General features: G+C 41.3%; 1 protein-coding gene across 2 annotated transcripts in view; it reads right to left on the reverse strand.

Moving 5' to 3' along the window:
* The window catches only part of CDC42BPB (CDC42 binding protein kinase beta), a 117,852-nt gene extending 97,239 nt beyond the window's left edge, over positions 1 to 20,613 (reverse strand). For both annotated transcript variants that reach the window (XM_069490243.1, XM_069490234.1), the window contains exon 1: positions 20,046 to 20,613. In XM_069490243.1, coding sequence (XP_069346344.1) covers positions 20,046 to 20,220 — 175 coding nt within the window. In that variant the 5' untranslated portion in view covers positions 20,221 to 20,613. The remainder of the gene's footprint in view (positions 1 to 20,045) is intronic.
* Between the last annotated feature and the right edge of the window lie 686 nt (positions 20,614 to 21,299).

The raw sequence follows: 21,299 nt of genomic DNA on the forward strand, positions 1-21,299 counted from the left end.
GGGTGATGAAAATGTTCTAGAATTAGTGGTAATAGCCACACAAATATACTAAAAACCACTAAATTGTACATTTAAAAATAATAAACTTAAAAAAAAAAAAAACAAGCACAACTAATCTGCAATGCGGGTCACGACAGTGCTTACCACTGTGGGGAGGAAGTCATAACACGGAGCATCACCACACAGAATGCTTGGGGCACGATTCACTCATTTATTTATCCAAAAGGTATTAAAGATTATCACTGTAATGAAGCAACAGACATAAGTGGCTGAGGGTAGTCACCTGAGTTTAGACGGAGCTGCCTCACTCTGTTGCAAAATACTTAGCCTAAGTTCCAATTTCCTCTTGGGTAAATTAGGGATAATCCCAGAATTGAGGGTTATTGGGAGACAATGGATGTACACAACGAGTCCAGTGTCAAGCTCTCAGGAAGTCTCACAACGCAAAGCAGAGCCATTCTAACCGCGTTGCACTCATATACTCATCACAGAGTACTCACCGTGCTTCCCCTTTCCCCACAGAAACAACAGTGAAGCCCTCCCAGGGACACACACCTGTCTGCAGGGCAGCAGCACAGTATCTGGTGTACAGCTGGCGCTCGGCAGGTGCATCTTATTGATGAGAGAAATCCACAGCCCCCAAGAAGGCTTTTCCAATGTCATCTGACCCTTCCTTATTCTGTGCTCACGACCTATACACATGGAGCACACGCTTCTATCTGAATATAAGCGCGTGGAATTCTCGCTTAACAGCGCTGTTATTTTTATTATTTATTTTTAAATTCATTCAACTGGTAAACACTAGTAACAAGAAAAGTACGTTTATGCCATGGATTTTGTAATTCTAGCATACATCCTGAGATCAGCAGAGAGTCTATTTAAGCTGCTAAACCTTATGCATATAAACCAAGTACTGAATTATTCGAGTCTGACTGTCAATCTTTCCAAATTGGACGGTCAATATACTAGGAATGCTATGGTGTTAAAAAAGAGAAAAGGCTAAAAGTAAGCATTTTTATGAGAAATCTTCTCTCATCCAAAACTCCTTCAAGCTTTTACCTTATTTAGTGACTAGCTCTGTATTTCTGCGTGAGGAATAAATGTCTCTGGAAGGGAAAAAAACTGTTTGTACCAAAATTATAGGAGCGTTCTAGAACCTAATCCAACATCAGACATCTGAGGCTGAAAAGAAACACCAGACTGCAGCTCCCAGTGGCCGGACACGAACATAAGAATGAAAACGATACTCAGCAATAGCCATCCATTCAGCAATCTCCAGTATTTAACCGGCTTTCAAGTGACTGCTTCTGAACCATGGGAAGAGCTACCCGGCAAACTACCCTCGGAGTGCGGCACTCACTGTCCTTCTGAAACACAGAACTGAGGGCGCCCACCCTGCCTCACCGCGCCCAGACAGGAGGTGGCTGCTCTCGCCCAGCTGTCGCCCATTTCCTCCAGGTGCAGCAAGTTGTCAAAGCCCTCTCATGATCAATGAGTCCCAGGTGGAAACGGTGCCCTCTCAGAATGCTTAAGAATATATAGAAAAATCCAGTTATTTTTTAAAAAGAGGCATACAGAGTTGTCTAAGTAGAAACATTTTGTACAAAAGTGACTTCACTCATTTTAAATGCTGTTTATTTGAGCCTCAACAAGTAAATTTGTCCAGATTGGGTGCCACACTATGCACTTTACAATGGTATGTCACACTATCCAACTGAACCTATGCATTTCTGAGAGAATTTTTCTTAAAATAAGAAAACAAACCCTCTGTGGTTGATATTTTTCAGTAATAGAAAAATGTCAGCATAAAGGAAATGAAACCCAAAGGAAAATGATCCAGACACTAAGTAGAGAAAGACGGTAAATCTCCTGTATCTTTTATCTTTGGCTCCCCACCCTCCAAATAAATTACTTAATAAATAGAAAGGAAGGAAAGATGTTTTTATGTAAGACTTTTTAAAATGTTACTCTGATTACATACAGCCATTGGTAAGCTTGAGGAACTACCCTTCCCACTAGATGCCTAGAGATGAGATAAACGAAAACAAGGCACATGAACAGAACTTTCCAAATAATCAATAAAATTTTATTGAAAGGTTGGCAAATGTTTAACATTCTGAAAAAGGACATGCAGCTTTGTGAAGTCTGCATTTCCTTCCACAAGCTAAAAGAGCTATCAAAACTGCTTCTTAAACAAATGCTTCAGTAAAAATAAAAGATGTATATTACAAATGTTATTTGATTATGAAAATCGTACTTTTCCAGAGTGTCTGGCGATTCTGAGTGAACTCAGTATTTACACACACCCACACTCCGTCCTTTCCCTTAATGCTCTCAGCAGGAAGCAGCCGGCGCTCCCCACATTGCAACATTTCAAAAGTGCAGCCTTTGTTTGGACTTATTTGCAGGTAGACTGCCCAACCTGTTTGACTTTTAAGAGCTGGATTAAGGGAACGAATTAAAGAGCCGGCTGTCCTGCAGAGCACAGCATCGCCCTCAGACACAAATGGACAAGTATCAACTTTTTTAATTGAACTTAATTTGTCTTAAGTCCAATTAGAAAACCAAAAAGCTTAAGACAACATTTAAAAAACTTGAATCTCACTAACTTCAACTCCAAAGCCTCTAGTGAGCAACTATTATGTTATATAAGACCTGCTTTACATTGTGTTTTTGTAAGTTAAACACTACCAGCCAGTGATATTTTCTCTCACCAGGCAGGCACACGCCAGGAGCTCAGAGTGCCGGGCCAGGGCTGGGCCGGAGCAGCACGGGGGTGTCTCGACATGAAGAACTGGACAGGCAACACTCACACAATGTCGTTCACCTCCCTCGTCCCCCCCGCCCCGTGAGGTCTCAGAATGTGTCTGAGATTCGGCCTCCCACCCCCATCCATGAGCACAGAGAGGAAGGGAGGCTACAACCCACTTACCAGTCTCCTCGAACCCCGAGGCAGAGCTCAGGAAGGTAAGCCTGGCCAGGTCCCCGACTGAGGACACACCTCACGGTAACATTTGAAACGAAACAAGAAATACCTCTTCTTTACATCAATGTAATCCCCAAATAGCTTATTTCCCACAAAATATACTGGGCAACAGTACAGGAATGATTCGCCAAATGCCAAATTTGTCCAGCTAGAAAACACTACAAATAAGTTAAAATGTTATGAGCAGGACAGGACCAATGCCCAGTTTCTTAAAAAAATAAATTGCACATGGGGAAAAAAGGAAGGAGAAAGAGCAGCTAGATTAAAAGAGATTTAGGAGGTGTACAATCCAAATGCCATGTGCACTTTGTTTTAGGTCCTGTGGAACACATCAACTTTAAAAAAATGAGAGGAAGTCCAAACACTGAATGAATATTTGATGACACTGAGGAATTATTATTATTTTTTCAATGCCATATTATTACGACTATGTTTCTAAGGAAAGCCCTCATTTTCTTGAGGTATATGCTGAAATGTTTACAAATGAGATGAGAGATGTCTAGGATTTCCCTAAAGTAAGGGGAGAGGGGATGAAAGTGAAATACGACTGACCGTGAGTTGAAACTGAGGGTTCATTACACTCTCTGCCTTTTAATGTATTTGAAACTTCCTATAAAAAAAAATTTAATTCTGAATAGGAAATATTACCAATTACTATAACTTTTATTAAAAGTGATTACACAAATTTTAAAAATCAACATGTGAAAAATTCAAGACACCACAAAAAAGGAACAATGACGTTTCCATACATGGGATCATGCACTATTTCATTAGTATCTAAATAAAGGACAGTTGAAGGCATGCAAGGCACACTAGGCTAGAAATTTTTGAAAAATGAGTTTCCTTTTACAAAATCTCAAAACAGTAAGATAGAATTCAAATCACTATAAGCTCTTGTCCCAAATCACACAGCAGTTTCCTCCCCGTAAGCATATTACGGCATGAAAATCCACTACACGCCCAGCGTATTTGTTATGAGTTCGTTTGTTTTATGGCTGGCATTCCTTTGGGGTCATAAAGCAGTTTTATGAGCTGGTAAAACTTCTGTACAAACTCTGCAAAGCTGACATGACTAATGGTTTCAGTATTCGGCATAATATATCTGTATCTCCTGAACCTGATTAATACAGGCACAGCAGCACTTTGGACTTGACTTTCAAAAAGTCTATTGCAATTCTCTTACTGTTAAATGTTTACCTCAGTTTTCCTTTCAAATGTGGTGCTGGAGAAAACTTCATGAAAAATGAGAAAACAGTTAAAATTCCCTATACTAAATTTTATTTTAGAAAACATTTAAAGTTCATTATACTGAGAATATTTCCCATAGATAATAAATATAATATTTTAAGCATCATTAAACTTGCAATACAATCAACAAGAATTACTGTAGCAGGAAGAAAATAAACCATAAGAAAAGGGATGTGGGGGGGGCTATGAAATGGATATTAATTCAGAATAGCATGGATTTAAAAAGTGTTTTTCCTTAACATTAAATGAAGTTTTATTTATATTATAAACCAATTGTTATCAAAATGTTATGGGAGAAGAAAAACTATAAAATCTGATCAACTGAAGCTCTAACAAATGCTCAAAAATGTCATCATTCATGTAATCCCAGCACTTTGGGAGGCTGAGGCGGGAGGATCGCTTGAGGCCAGGAGTTAGCAACCAGCCTGAGCAACATAGCAAGACCCTAGATTTACAAAAAATTTTTAAACTAGCAGGGAGCAATGGTGCACACCTGTAGTCCTAGCTACTTGGGAAGCTGAGGTGGGAAGATCACTTGAACCCAGGAATTTGAGGTTACAATAAGCTATGATCATGCCACTGCATTCCAGCCTGGCCAACAGAACAAGACTTCCTTTAAAAAAAAAAAAAACCACCCTTCAAAAGGGAAAACTAAAAATTCTGTATTATTTTTAGGGAAGTCTTCTAAATAATGCATGGCAAAATGAACAACTAAGGATTAATCATCTTTGAAGGAAAATAATTACAAGGAAAAGTTTCAAGGTGAACAAAGAACTGACCCCAGAGGAAACGAACACATCAGAGAGCAGAAGAAAACTCTTAAAAATTCTCATTAGCATCCTCAGAAAGAGAGATAAGGATATTACAGCCACCTACCACCCACCTCATCAACTACACGATCATGAAGCAATACCTCTGTCAAGAATGAGATACTTCAGCTGGGCGCAGTGGCTCATGCCTGTAATCCTAGCACTCTGGGAGGCCGAGGCAGGAGGATCGCTCGAGGCCAGGAGTTCGAGACAAGCCTGAGCAAAAGCGAGACCCCATCTCTACTAAAAATAGAAAGAAATTATCTGGACAGCTAAAAATATATACAGAAAAAATTAGCTGGGCATGGTGGTGCATGCCTGTAGTCCCAGCGACTCGGGAGGCTGAGGCAGGAGGATTGCTCGAGCCCAGGAGTTTGAGGTTGCTGTGAGCTAGGCTGATGCCACAGCACTCTAGCCAGGGCAAGCAAAGAGTGAGACTCTGTTTCCAAAAAAAAAAAAAACAGTGAGATATTTCAACCCAAAAATTCCATACTCAGTCAAACCTACCAATAAATTGAGGCCACAATAAGATTTTAAGGCATTCAATAACTTGGAAAGATTACCATCCTTGTTTCCTATAAGGAAAAAAAATAAATGTTATATATACATATGTATATATATTGATATATACATATACACACATGTATATATCTTTTCCCTCCAGAAAATCATCAAAACAGGAACCCAAGAAAGACTGCTGAGTACGACCCAGAAGCAGCAAAGAAGTTAGGAAGAAAGGAAGAGGAACTACTACTAAAATCTGCACAACTCTCCTGCAAAAGGCAGCAGGATATCCACCCACCTTCTCTCTGGGTCCAATCACAGACTCAGTTTTACAGTGAATAAAATTTACATAATCATAATTATTATAAATGCTATTTATTAGTTTTCCATTCTCAGAACCAACTTAGACAAAAGACTTCATTGTTTAAGTCACAGAACAACAAATGTTACAAACTTTGACAACATAAAACTGATAATACCACTAATTAACTCTTAAGTGAAAATGAATTTAAAAAAGACACAGCCACAGATATAACGGAAATTATAGTAATTGAATGATTTTATATATAATTTTATGTTAATAAATCAGAAATTATTGACAAAATGGATAGTGTTTCTAAAAGAGTATTAATTACAAAATCAACAAAAAAGACAGCTCAAATAGAATACTTACTTTGGAAAAAAGCTGGAAAGAAGTCTAAGAATATCCCCCATTTACAGTCACTGTATTCAGGTAGTTTCATAAGTAAATACTTTAAAATTTCACTCTCAGCAGCACAATTCACAATAGCAAAGATGTGGAAACAACCCAAATGCTCATCAATACATGACTGAATTAGTAAGCTGTGGTATATGTATACCATGGAATATTACTCAGCTATAAGGAATGATGAAGATACGACATCTCTATGGTTCTCCTGGAGAGAGTTGGAACCCATTATATTAAGTGAAGTATCCCAAGAATGGAAAAACAAGCATCACATGTACTCACCAGAAAATTGGTTTCCCTGATCATCACCTAAATACAAATCTGGGAACGACACCAATTGGACATCAGACTGAGGTGGGGGGTGGGGGAGGGGATGGGGGTATGCCTACACAACAAGAGCATTGCGCACCGTTTGGGGAGTGGTAACACTTGAAGGTGCTGACTCGGGAAAGGGGGGGTGGGGAAAAAATATGAAACTGTTGTTTTTAACTTGCACTGTTCATTTAATAATTTATCATGAATATTTCCTATATTATTTCATATCATTGTACAAAAAATAATGTATACATTATGAGGACATACTGTATCTACAAGATATACTGTTAGACTCTTTGATTCTGTAAAATTAAATTGAAAAAAAAATCGGAAGTTCAATAAATGAATAATTCAGCTAAAAAAAAAAAGAAGTTTGGGTTTTCATCTTTAGAAAGTGAGAGTCAATTGGAGGGTGCTATTTTAAATAAGCAAATTTTATTGTACTTCCATTTAAAAATAAAAGTATATGCTCATTTTTGAAAATTTGAAAAATAGAAGGAAATAAAGTATAACTCATCTTTGTAAAAAAAAATTAAAATAAAATTTCACTCTCTAAAATATTCTTGAACACAAGACTGGAAGCATCAAAATTTTTCATGAAACTCTATCATAACTCTGATACCAAAATATTCCAAGGACAAAATACAAAAGTTAAAATTACAAACTACAGGATACTTCTCACTTGGGAATATAGATTAAAAAATAATAAAACATGAATACAACAGGCTCAACTGTGCAGCAAGAGAATAAAATGTCACGGCTAAGTGTGTTTTATTCTGGGAATGCATGGATGATTCAATACTATTATGTACACTAATATAAATAATAAAAATTAATAATCAAGGACAAAAATCACAATCCTCCTGATATAAGCTATAACCATATTTCAACATTAATTTCTCACTAAAAGTCTTAGACTTTTAAATTCATATAAATCTTTTTCAATATTAAAAAATTTCAGCCGGGCGCGGTGGCTCATGCCTGTAATCCTAGCACTCTGGGAGGCCGAGGCGGGTGGATCGCTCGAGGTCAGGAGTTCGAGACCAGCCTGAGCAAGAGTGAGACCCCGTCTCTACTAAAAATAGAAAGAAATTATATGGACAACTAAAATATATATACAAAAAATTAGCCGGGCATGGTGGGGCATGCCTGTAGTCCCAGCTACTCGGGAGGCTGAGGCAGTAGGATCGCTTAAGCCCAGGAGTTTGAGGTTGCTGTGAGCTAGACTGACGCCACGGCACTCACTCTAGCCCGGGCAACAGAGTGAGACTCTGTCTCAAAAAAAAAAAAAAAAAAAAAAAAAAAAAATTTCAAATATTTAATTTTAATGAAAGAAGTCTAGAATATGCTTTAAAATTAAAAAGGGAAGAAGAAAAATTATAACTAGGGGAAAGAGACTTTCACTTTTTATGGCATAACTATTCTGTACTGTTGAATTTATTTACTTATGAGCACACATTATTTTTATGATTTCAAAAATATTTAAAATAAAAATAGTACTGACCTAACGTAATTTCTTTTTTTTTTTTCTTTTTGGTCTAATAATGTAATTTCTGTGATTTATGTCCTGATACTTTTAAAAAGAGCTGAGACTTGGACTATCTGTGACCACCCTCCACAAACCATAAGAAAATTCAAAGTTAAGAGAGAGTAACTCAAGAAATGTCTGGAGAGGACTTTTTAAAGAAAACTTACTGATAATATGGTAAATGCACTGGATTCAGAGAACTTATTATAATTTTCTCTGGAAAATTTTAAAAATGAAAACAACTTCTGCTCACAGCACTCTAGTAATAGCCCAAAACCGGACAACCCAGACATCCATCAGGAGTGAACAGGTAAGTTCTGGTACATGAACACAGTGGAACACTACACAGCAACCAGAAAGAACTATACTCAACAACGTGGACGGATCTCAATTACTTTTACTTATGATTACTTTTTCTTGTGGCAAAATATATGTAACATAAAATGTGCTATTTTAACCACTTTAAAGATTGCCCAAGAAAAAAGAGGCTCCTCAAATTGCTAGGATGGAAATAAAAGAGGGGATTTTACTACCAACATTACAGAATAAAAAGGATTATTAAGAAATGCGATGAACAACTGCATGCCAATAAATTAGATAATCTAGATGAAATGAACAAATTCCTAAAAAAGACACAAACTACCAAAACTGACTCATGAAGAAACAGGAAATGTGATTAGACCTACAACAAGTAAAAAGATTGAATTTGTAATTTAAAAAAAAAAAATCACAAAGAAAAGCATTCTACCAAAGGATTAAAGAATTAAAACCAATTGTTCATAAACTCTTCCAAAAAAAATTTCTTCCTCATTTTATAAGGCCAGGATTACCTTGATAACAAAACCAAATAAAGACATAACAAGGAAAGAAAACTAGGACCAATATCCCTTATGAATATAGATGCAAAAATCCTCAACAAAATACACCACTAGCAAACCAAACCCAGCAACACAGAGAAAGAATTATACACCAAGATCAAGTGGGATTGATCCCAGGAATGTAATCCTGGTTCATCACACAAAAATCAATTAATGTAATTACACCGTATCAATGGAAAAAAAGCCACACAATTAAATCCAATCCCCTTTCATGACAAAAATTCCTCAAACTAAGAATAGAAGGGAACTTCCTCAACCTGATAAAGGGCACCAGTGAAAACCCACAGCTAACACCATACTTAATGGTGAAAGACTAGATGCTTCCTAAGATCAGGAACAAGACAAGAATGTCTACTTATGCTGCTTCTATTCCACATTATAGATTCATTGTAGACAGGGTAAATGGGCAACAAAAAGAAATAAAAGGTATCCAAACTGGACAGGAAGAAGCGAAACTATCTCTATTTACAGGTGACGTGATTTTACATATAAAAATCTTAAGGAATTCACTAAAAAAGTATAGAACTAATAAATGAGTTCAGCAATTTTGCAGGACACAAGATCAATATACAAGAATAAATTATATTGGTATATATTTGCAATGAACAATCCAAAAAGGAGATTAAGAAAACAACTGTATTTACCATAGCATAAAAAAAAAAAACCTTCAGGAATAATTTTTTTTTTTTGGAGACAGAGTCTGCTCTGTCACCCAGGCTAGAGCGCTGTGGCATCAGCCTAGCTCACAGCAACCTCAAACTCCTGGGTTCAAGCAATCCTTCTGCCTTAGCCTCCCAAGTAGCTGAGACTACAGGCATGCGCCATCAGGCCCGGCTAATTTTTTCTACATATTTTTAGTTGTCCGGCTAATTTCTTTCTATATTTTTTAGTTGGGGGCGGGGGTTGTCTCGCTCTTTCTCAGGCTGGTCTCAAACTCCTGACCTCAAGCGATCCTCCCGCCTTGGCCTCCCAGAGTGCTAGGATTACAGGCGTGAGCTACCACGCCTGGCCAAAAAACTTCAGGAATAAATTTAAGAAAATAAGTGCAAATCTTACACCATGCATTGTGAATGTAATTAATGTCACTGAATTGAACACTTAAAAGTCAAGTGGCAAATTCATGACATATATTTTACCACAATAAAAAAGAAAAACAATTTATATTCTGAAACCTATAAAACATTTCTTTTTTTTAAATTAAAAGATCTAAATAAGTAGAAAGACATCTCATATCTCATGTTCCCGGACAGTGAGACTTTACTACTCCTAAGATGGCAATACTCTCCAAATCGATCTACAGATTCAATGGATTCCCTATCAGAATACTAGCTAGCTTCCTAGTAGAAATTGACAATCTGATCCTAAAAGTCATATGGAAACTCAAGGAACTCAGAATAGCAAAACAATCTTAAAAAAGAAGACAGTTAGAGGACTCACACTTCCTGATTTCAATACTTACTACAAAGCAACGGTAATCAAGACAGTGTAGTACTGGCATAAGTATAGACATGTATCAACAGAACACAATTCAGAGTCCAGAAATAAACCCATATGTTTATGGTCAGTTGATTTGGACAAAGATTCCAAGACCATTAAATGAGGAAAGAACAATCTCTTCAACAAATGGTATTGGGACAAGTGGATATCCACATGCAAAAAAATGAATGTACACCCTCTACCTCATACCATATACAAAAATTAACTCAAAATTGAATAAAGAGTTAAACGTAAATGCTATAAAACTCCTAGAAAACATAGGTATAAAACCTTCTGACCTTGGGATTTGGCAATAGATTCTTAGATAAGACACCAAAAGCAACAAAAGAAAAAACAGTTAAATTGGTCTTCATCAAAACTAACATTTGTGCTTCAAAGGATACCATTAAGAAAAGTGAAATGACACCCCAAAGAAGTAGAGAAAATATTTGCAAATCATAGGGGACTTGTATCCAGAATATATTTTTAAAAACTCTTAAAATTCAACAAAAAGACAACCCAATTAAAACATGAGCAAAGAATTTAAACAAACATTTCCCCCAAAGAAGATATACAAATGGCCAATAAACACATGAAAAGATGTTTACCATCATTAGTCATTAGAGAAAAACAAATCAAAACCACAATGAGAAACCACTTCACACCCACTAGGAGGGCTAGAATAAAAAAGTTGGACAACAACAAGTGTTGATAAGGATGTGGAGAAATTGGAACCCTCATGTCCTGCTGGTGGGAATAAAAACTGGAATAACTGCTGTGGAAAATCTGGCAGTTCCTCATAATGCTAAACACAGAGCTACCATATGACCCAGCTATTCCACTGCTAGGTATATATGCCCAAGAGAAATGAAAACACATCCACAAAACTTGTACGTGAATGTTAACAGCATCATTATTCATGACAGCTGAAAGACAGAACAACTCAAGACTCCATCAGCTGATGAATGGATAAGCAAAATGTGGACTATCTACACAACGGAGTATCATTTGGCAGTAAAAAGGAATGAAGTACTGACACATGTTACAACATGGGATGAAGCTGGAAAACATTACGGTAAGTGAAAATAAGCCAGTCATGAAAGACCACATATTAAATGATTCCACTTACAAGAAATATCCAGAATAGGCAAATACATAGTGACAGTAGATTAGTGGCTGCTGGTGGGGAGTAGTTGGAAGTGACAGCCAAAGGGTATAAGGTTTCTTTTTGAGGTGATGAACATGTTCTGGAATAAGATAGTAGAGATGGTTGTACAACTCTACGAATATACTAAAACCCACTGAATTTTATGCTTTAAACAGGTGAATTGTATCTCAATAAAGTTGTTACCAAAAATATGAAAAAAGAAAGAAATCATCTGGTAAATGGTAGAGAAACCTTTCTTCTCCACTAAAACAAACAAGCTTAATCAGTTAACTGTATAATTCAATTTAAATTTCTCTCACATTGCTGACATCCAGTTTTTGTTCAATAACCCTCTTAACATATTATTTCAGAAGAATTATCAAAACTTCATAAACACAAACTTTGCTTTTTAAAAAAATAATTAAATATTTGTAGAAGGAAATATATCCAGGCTTATCACTTTGGTTACATAAATAACTTCCCAATTTGCTGCTAGTCAGAGAATATTTCCTACATATTTGAAAGCAGTTTCATTTTAAAGGTACATCAGAAAGCTGTTTTGTTAATATAGTTTTCAATAATCTGATTTCAAATACTTTGAGTTAAAAAACATCTGGCCAGGCACAGTAGCCCATGCCTGTACTAGCACTTTGGGAGGCCGTGGCAGGAGGATTGCTTGAACCCGAGAGTTTGAGGCCAGCCTGGACAACATAGCAAGACCCCATCTCTTCAAAAAATAGAAAAACTAGCCAGGCATGGTAGTGCACACCTGTAGTCCCAGCTGCTTGGGAGGCTGAGGTAGAGGGTTGGGGGGAATTGCTTGAGCCCAGGAGTTCAGGTTGCATTGAGCTATGATGATGTCACTACACTCCAACCTGGGTGACAAAGACTCTGTTTCAAAAAAAAAAAAAAAAAAATCCATTTTTAAAGGATTGCTGCATACCCATCGATTATAACATCAACATCTTTCTCAATAGTGAAGAATCAATGCAAATGGTATTTCAAAATAAAGTATAAGTTAAAAAAATAAATTCAGCCCACTGATTTAAATTTTTTAAACAAAATAATTGAAGACTTCAATTCTTTCACCCTAACAAGGGCAAAGCACAACAGGGCACTGGCCTTAAAAATGTAGTTTTAGATGTTGTGGCAAGGGAGGTCTATTTATCTTTGGACTTCCTTAATGTTACTTATGTTTTCAGAAAATTATAAGCACCAAGAATATTTCTTCTTCTGCCCTTGTTTATTTTCAACTGATGATCTCTTCCTACATACCAAAAGCTCTGGAATTAAACAGACCCAGCTCGACATCATTTCAAGAAAGATAAAAGTTTATACAGGCAGTGCCTGAGTCGCAAGCACCCAATTAGGAACAGCTCCACAGTACGGGGTCTCTACAGGCCCGCCCCCACCGCCCTCTTCCCAGCCACCCCTTTTTGCAGCTTTCAACATGCCAGTCCTATGCTTTCCCCTTTTAATCCCTTTCCCCTCTCTCTCCTCCAGTGCTTGTGTCCTTACTGGAGGAAAGATTGCCCTCCCTTATCCTCATCTCTTCCTCCTGCTCGTCGGGAACCTTTCGAATAAATGAATAAGTGTGAGAATAGGAACAGCAATATATCCAAATCAAAGAAGTCACTCCGACTTCACAGAGATGAAAACTGGAAACCCTACTACGATGACAGCACACAATTACACCAGGACAGAGCCTGGAAAATAGGAGCTCCAGGAGAACAGGAATTTCCCTTTGTTCACCACTGCAGTGCCTGGCACATCTTAGGCCCTTAAAAAATATTTGTTGAATAAATGACAGCTGACTAGAAATTCTCACAATTCTGCAAAGTGAGAAAAGGCACATGGACAAGTGGTATCTAACTTAGCAAAGCTAGAACACCAAAACTCAAGTGTGTGTGTGTGGCAGGGGCAGGAAGGCTCAGGAGTTATCAGAGGCACCATGATCTCTGAAGGTCTGAGCAGTAGTGGGCAGAAAACAGGGCGGGCTTCAAGTATGCAGGAGAAGCAGTCACACCGCAGATCTCCTCCCGGACCCAAGTCCACTCCCACCCCCACCAGCCCTCCGCCACCTCACCCCACCTTCCCAGAAAGCTGGTAGCTACTCCCCACCCCTATCTCCAGGCAGGAGAGAGAAATTCTTCTCTGGGGAAACTGACAGGCCCAAGAGAAAAACGTTACCAATTTCTGACAGTGCCCCTCAAATTGGCAGTGTCCATGCTCTATTTGCTAATAGTGAGACTCGACACTTACAGTTCACCCACGTATACAGGGAGCTTCCAATCAGCCCACTCAAAATTACAGAAAGCCAAGTGGGTGTGATGGCTCACACCTGTAATTCTAGCACTTTGGGAGGCCAAGGCAGGAAGAATGCTTGAGCCCAGGAGTTGGAAACCAGCCTGAGCAAGAGCAAGACCCCATCTCTACAAAAAATATAAAAATTAGCCAGGTGTTGTGGCACACGCCTATAGTCCCAGCTACGGGGGAGGCTAATGCAGAAGGATCACTTGAGTCTGGGAGTTTGAGGGTGCAGTGAGCTATGATGACACCACTGCACTCTGGTCTAGCCCAGGTGACACACTGGGACTCTTGGCAAAAAAAAAAAAAAAAAAAACCAATAATCACCATTCAGAGAGAAGCCTCTAACAAAGACAAAATCAAGAGTAGGAAACAGGTGAAAAAGAACTCAGAAGAAACTGACAACATGGCCGGGTGTAGTGGCTTACGCCTGTAACCCCAGAACTTTCAGAGGCCGGGGTGGGAAGATCACTTGAGGCCAGGAGTTCAAGATCAGCCTGAGCAACATAGTGAGACCCTGTCACTACCTAAAAAGTTTAAAAATTAGCCAAGCATGGTGGTACAAATCTATAGTCCCAGCTACTTAGGATGCTGAGGTGGGAGGATTGCTTGAGCCCACGTATTCTAACACTGAGGCCAGGTGAGGTGGCTCAAACCTGTAATCCTAGCACCTGGGAGGCTGAGGCAGGAGGATCACTTGAGCTCAGGACTCCAAGACCACTGTGGGCAAAAGTGACCTCATCTCTACTAACAACAGAAAAATTAGCCAGGCTGGGTGGTGCATACCTGTAGTCCCAGCTAACTGGTAGGCTGAGGCAAGAGGATCCTTGAGCCCAGGAGTTTGAGATTGTAGTAAGCTATGATGATGATACTGCACTCTAGCCGGGGAGACAGAACGAGACCCTGTCTCTAAAAATAAATAAAACTTCAAGTGGGAAAGGCATTCATTTAGGTCTGAGGGCTCAGAGGCTTCAGGGAGACTACTTACAATGGGAATAGAAAGAAAATGTTAAAATAAAACTGAGATATTTCAAAGCAGGCACCAGTAAGGAGGCCCAAGGCTGACCACAGTCCTGGCAGGAAAGAAACCCTGGCTGGAGGGCCACTTGTCCAGAAATTATCAGAAAAAAAGTGCAGAACCTGGTTTACCGAAGGGAGAGTGGGATTGGGATGGAGGGCAGATCACGTGATCTCTCAAAATTCCTACAGTTTTCCAAGCCATGATTCTGATTTTTGAGGTCAGAGGAATCATCAGGTCAGTAACATTGGGAATCATCTTAGAAGAATAAGTACCACGTGTTCTCCAAAGAGGCTCCAATCCAAGACTAGAATTTGAATGAAATGACATGATTCAATTCAAGTTTACCATTGAATTTCTGATTCTTTCCTAAGAATAACAAAAATCCAAAGTTCTCTGTTATATATACACTGGTCCTTTTTGCAAAGTTTTAATGTAAAAACAATTTTGTTGCCACAGTTACCTACCTATCAATAAAACAAAAAACCTAATCCCCAACGCAGATTGTTTACATTCAAGCTGTGAAGCATGACAGCTACTACCTCGTGAGATGCTATGATACTATTTCATAGGTAGTATCTTTTATTTGCTCAAAAAAAAAAAAAAACAGTTTTTTGGTAGATTTTAAATCCAAATAAAGACTTCAAAAGACTACCATACACAGTTTTACACTGTCAAAACATTTGTAATTTTAGATATAAAGAAAGTGTATTTTTCTCTCATTCATTTTTATTGTAAGAGAGCATTTATGTGAGCTTCTCAAACAAATTTAAGGTAACTGTAACATACTGTCATCTTGAAACATTCTAAGAATCTAAGAATAAAACAAACTGAGACAAAGACTAAAAAGTGTTACGTTATAGGGGTTGGGATAATGAGATTACATGGTTATTGTTTTTTGTATCTTCCAGCTAGATCTTTATAAGTCTCAAAAAATACTTTTTGCCTTTTTTCAGAGAAAAGCTTTCAATAGTTCCACTGTATTTAATATAGTTTGGAATTAACAGTCCTGCTTGCTTGCCTGTTTATCCAGCATCCCTGATGTCAGCACAAACAGGGCATCTAAGGGCACCTGGCTTGGCAACAGGTAGGAGGCAAGAAGATCTACCTGTCAACCCGGCAGTATTTTGAGTTCTTTAACTTACATGCATTGAGTATTTTGCTTGAAAAGCAATTCACTGCATGTTATAGGTAGCTCACACAGTGCAATGACAACAATTTCTTCAAATCCAATTTTACTTATTTAAAGTCTAGATTGAACATAGACACTGCTGTTCACTTTAAAGAGCAACTGTCCATGAAAGAGGTTTTAAGACAGAAAAGGTAAGGCTGGCTTATTAATGTTTAATGGTTTCAGCTGTCCTATCTCATGCATGTAGTCAATATCAAATAGCTATCTATAAAACCTAAATTATGTTAACTTAATTTTTATCATGCAATCCCAACATTTCCCTATAATTTAGATCTTATTTAAAAGACCTGTTTCTTAAACCTGTTATTTAAGACAAGTATTCCCATGCTATGCAAACATTCTATCCAGAAAACCATTAAGATTAAAATGTATTTTGAGATGTTGAACACCATCAGTTAAGCCTTACTTATTAAATTTAGTAGTGTCATCCTACTCACACCTAGGGCTGGGCATCCCCACACTAATAGCTATGGGCATTCACATCCATGAAGGGGAACTCTAAGAAGGTACTGTCACATTCATGATAAGAAAACCCACAAATGAGTAATCAACCAGAAGGCTAGAAGGACTAATTCTATTAATTCATCATGAGAAAAGATGCCCCGGACTGGGAATCGGAAACCCACACTCTGCCTCCATGACTTGCATCTGCACCAGCAGCAAGCCCCAAGCCTCCCTCCTGGTCTGCAGGCCACAGAGGACCGCTGTGGTCTGTCCAATGCCAACAGGCTGCAATTTCAATCAGCAGCTCCATCCAAATGTGACACTAGCCATTATATTTAAGCTGTGAAAAAAATATTTAACACATGATAAAATACATTTAACAAAGATGAAAGACAACAAATTCACCTCATCTGGTTGTCCATATTTGTTGCTATTTACTTGTAGAAATTTTAAAGTGTTTCATATGCTCTGCTTCAAATGGTACCAAACTTATGATTTAAAAAGTAGCTTAAAGAAATATACATGCAAAGCAGGGTATTTCCAACTTTTAATTAAGGTCCAGGATTTTACAAAAGAAACTAATCAAACTATAAACATAATCAAAGGAAAATTAAAGAAGAAAACCTACAATGAAAGCTGAGATGACTCTTGTCCCATGCAACCACTGTGGCAGTAAGAAAATAAGAGCCAAAATAATTGTTTAAAATTTAAAAACTTTATTACCTGTACTTTCCAAATTTCCTCAAAGATTTCCTAATAAGTCTCAAAATGTGGGCTGAATCAGCTGCTTTTCTTCCTTAAGTTTCAAGAATACTACATAATTGTCATTACATACCTGGCAAGATTTGGGAAGTGGGAAAGGCTGGCTTTCTGCATAACAGGAATCACTCTATCAGAGGTTTCAAACATTGTGGAGTGGTGAATCCAAAAACTCAACAATCTACTGATTGACAGCCTAGGTATGTGTTGCCTGAGCAGTTTTCCCAGGCAGAAGTAATTCCACTTGAAAGTTAGGGTACATAATAATGCTCTATGAACAATTTTATTCAAAAGGCCATTCTCTGCTTTCCAGATGAAATAACTAGGCAATTCCAAGTAACACTAAATAATGACTATACACAGTGGCTCTTGCTTATAAATTCCAGCTACTCGGTAGGCTGAGGCCAGGACTTTGAGATCAGCCTAGGCAATATAACAAGACCCTCATCTCTAAAAAAAAAAAAAATTTTTTTTTAAACTAGCCAGGCATGGTGGATGCACACCTGTAATCCCAGCTACTCAGAAAGCTAAAGTGAGGATCGCTTGAGCCCAAGAGTGCAAGGCTTGTAGTGAGCTATAATAGAGCCACTGCACTCCAGCCTAAGCGACAGAGGGAGGCCTCATGTCTTAAAAAAAAAAAAAAAAACAACAAAAAAACTGCTCACACCACACCACTTCAGAGTTAAAGCAGTGTATATGTTAACATACATAAGATTAAATAATACTTCTGAAACATAATGATATTTCATACAAACTCCACCTTAAATTTAAAACCATTCTTCTCTATAATTAAGAGTTTACACATCTTCACAAACTGAGTTCTTAAGAGGAGAATAATATAATTTATAATCACAATTTGCAAAGAACCAAAATAAAATTTTGAATATGTCTATATTATAGCACACAGCTTCTGCTTATATTTGAAAAGGTCAGACGTCCATACATGCTCCAGGGAAGCCCACCAATAATGCCTGGTTTCGGTAGGCCGCTGCACAATGGCCCACAGGGCCCCCCACCTTCAGAATAATCCCCATGGAGGAGCTGTGCAGTTCCCAGGCCACACCTTACCAGCTAAACCAACTTTCCCTGTTTCCTCCTTCCAGTCATGCTTTACTCACAAATGGAACACCAAGTTGAACCTGATTGTGGATTTCAAGATGAAGTGCTCAGAAAGGATTGGCAAATACAATATTCAGAAGGCTCAGATTTTAACATGCACCAAAGACCTCACTTTCAAAACAACTGTGAAGTCAGTTAATTATTCAGTTGGAAATATGTCACTGATAGAGGACCCTAGAAAGCAAACACTCTTAGTTTACTGATGCTAAATGTAACCAACAACAGGCTGTTCCGGGGCTTAGGGCCTCCTGCTCTCATAAGACATCATTTAACATGTCACTACCGAGTAAAACAACAGAAGCCCTCTAAACAATATTGCAACTTAAGTTTTAATTTGTAAACAAAATTCCAAATTACAGTTACCATTTCGGCAGAGTTAGAGGCCTCAATGCAGAACACATTCATTTGTTTCTTCCTGTAAATATCAGCTTCATCAGCCCCAGAGACTAGAAATTACTGGTTCAAACTGCACAGTCCTAGCCCAATGACGCAAATGACCCAAGGATAAGCTTTTCACAGGATCGACCTGAACACAAGCATCGCTTCCGTTTTAGGTGAGACAGTCTGAGGGTCTTGACAGGATGCTGAGGATAGGCAGCGATGAAGTAACAGGATTTCACTGTACACTTTTACCTGTTTCAAGATTCTAATTATCACTAAATGGCTTACTCAAATTTTTGTCCTAGTAACGCAAATAGGTTAGTTTACCAATGGTTAAAGTATTATATTAACAAATCCCTAAATGAACTAGAAAAGTCAAGCAAAAATCAGATGAGAAAGTTTTTAGGTGACAGTTCCATCTAACCACCTCCCCACCTACCCCTCCCCCCCCTCCCCGGCCAATATCACAAGGGTCTGGCACAATTACAATGAAAAAACAAAAATCAATTAGCTCTTGCATGGCATATCTAAAATAAAGCTTTTAACCTTAAAATTCCTTTGGAAGTACTAGAGTAAAAGGGATGTGCAGGCCCTGAACACCAAGGGGATACAAACAGGCTGTCATCTAGCAGGGGTCGTCAGAGCTAGGCTCCCGGGAGATGCACACGGGCCCACGGGGCGGGGGGGCGAGGCAAACGCAAAAAGCCCTCGGGGCTGCCCTCACAAACCAGCAGAACGTGGGGAGGGGAAAGGGATCTCAACGCCGACTCTGGACCCCAAAGGCGAGGTGCGGGGGCGGGGGTGGGGGCGGATATCCCAGGGACTGCTGCAGGAAATGATATCCAGACTCGGAGGGTGGATCTAGGAAGCGGCCAGGGCGATGGCCCGGCGGGGGGGAGGGGGTGGGAGTGGGAACGGAGGATGTGGCTCCGAGGGGCAGGATGAGAGGGCGGGACGCTCGAACGCGGATGTCGAGGGCCGAGGAGGGTAGGGAGGGATGAAGAGCGAGCAGAAGGACGAGGGCGCAAGGAGCGGCTGGGGAGGGATGGGCAGCAGGCCTGGGAAGAGGAGCGGGCGACATGAGAAGCAGCCGGAGGGCAGGCAGGGTGGAGGAGGGCGGCCGGGTGGGCAGGAGGGTCAGCCCGGCTGGGAGGGGGCGGACGTGAGGCCGCAGGGCGGGGACCGGCGGGGACGAGGGTCAGGGCCGGGCCCCGCGCGCACTTACCCCACTCGAGGAACTCGGCCACGTACTTGTCGCGGCGCAGAGCCGAGTGGCTGCACTCGGTGTACAGGCAGACGAGCACGTCGAGCAGCGTCTCCACGCTCAGGGCGCTCTCGTTGCGCCAGGGCCCGTCCAGGAGCAGCTGCTCCAGCTTCTTGAGCCGCACCTTGGCCGACATGGTGCCGCGCGGCCCGCTCCCCACACGCCGGCCTCTCGCCACCCGCTCGGCCAGTCCGTCAGGGCGAGCCCTCGGGAGCCCGGCGGCCGCGAGCCCCGGCAGCAGCGGCGCCTCGTCGTCGCCCCGTCCGCGTCGTCGCGGCCCGGCCTAGGCGGACATCTTGGGCTCCGTCCCGGCGGCGCAGAGTCTGGGGCGCCGGGCCCCGCGGGTCCATGGGCCGGTCTCCTCCCCTCGGCGCCGCCGCCCTCCCCGCCCGGCGCGACCCGCCCTCGCCTCGCCCCTGCCGCCCGCGCGCCTCAGCCCCGCCCGCGGCCGCGCCCTGCCCGCCGCCCGCCGCCGACCAGGAGCGGCGAGGAGCCGAGCGCTGCGCAAGCCCGGCCGGCGCCCGAGCCCCGACCCCAGCCCCAGCCCGGCTGCCCAGCCCCGCGGCCCGCAGCCAACCAGGGCGCGGCCAGTGCGGGCGCAGCCAACCACGGCAGGGCCGGCCACCGCCGCGCTGACCTCATGCGCCGCCCCGCCCCCGCGTTCCCGACTCCCGGCTCCCGGCGGGATCGGGCCTAGCGGCTCGCCGTAGGGAGGCCGGGATGCTGGGAAAGCAGGGCCGGGCCGGTGGGCGGGGCCCGCAAGGCGCTAGTGCGCCGCCGAGATTGAGAGGCCCGCGCATGCGCAGAGGGGCGCCCGGGGGCGGTGCGCGCTTGCGGCCGCCCTGTCGCGGGTCGTCCGTGCGCGTCCCGGCGCGGGAAGGGACCCGGAGGCACGCAGATCCGAGGTGGGCGAGCCTGGCTCCCGCAGCCCTCGCGGGCCCCTGCCTTCCTGCGGGCCTCGGGGCCGGACGCCCGGCGGGCGCCGCTCTGATGGCCTCAGCTGGGTGACCAGTGCTGCTTTTAAAGGGCCTGTCCGACCTCGAGGCAGCCTTGGAAAACTCGGGCCCTCCCTCCGGCTACGGACGGGAGACTGAGGCCCCCGACGGGCAGGGCGACCCCACGGGCCACTGGTGCCCTGTGGACTCGGGACGCCCCTGCGGAGGCCATTTCAGGTCCCACCGTACAGCGTGCCCCTCCTCGCGGCACGTGTCTTAG

The sequence above is a fragment of the Eulemur rufifrons genome, chromosome 2 (assembly GCF_041146395.1).
Source record: "Eulemur rufifrons isolate Redbay chromosome 2, OSU_ERuf_1, whole genome shotgun sequence".
Taxonomy (NCBI): domain Eukaryota; kingdom Metazoa; phylum Chordata; class Mammalia; order Primates; family Lemuridae; genus Eulemur; species Eulemur rufifrons.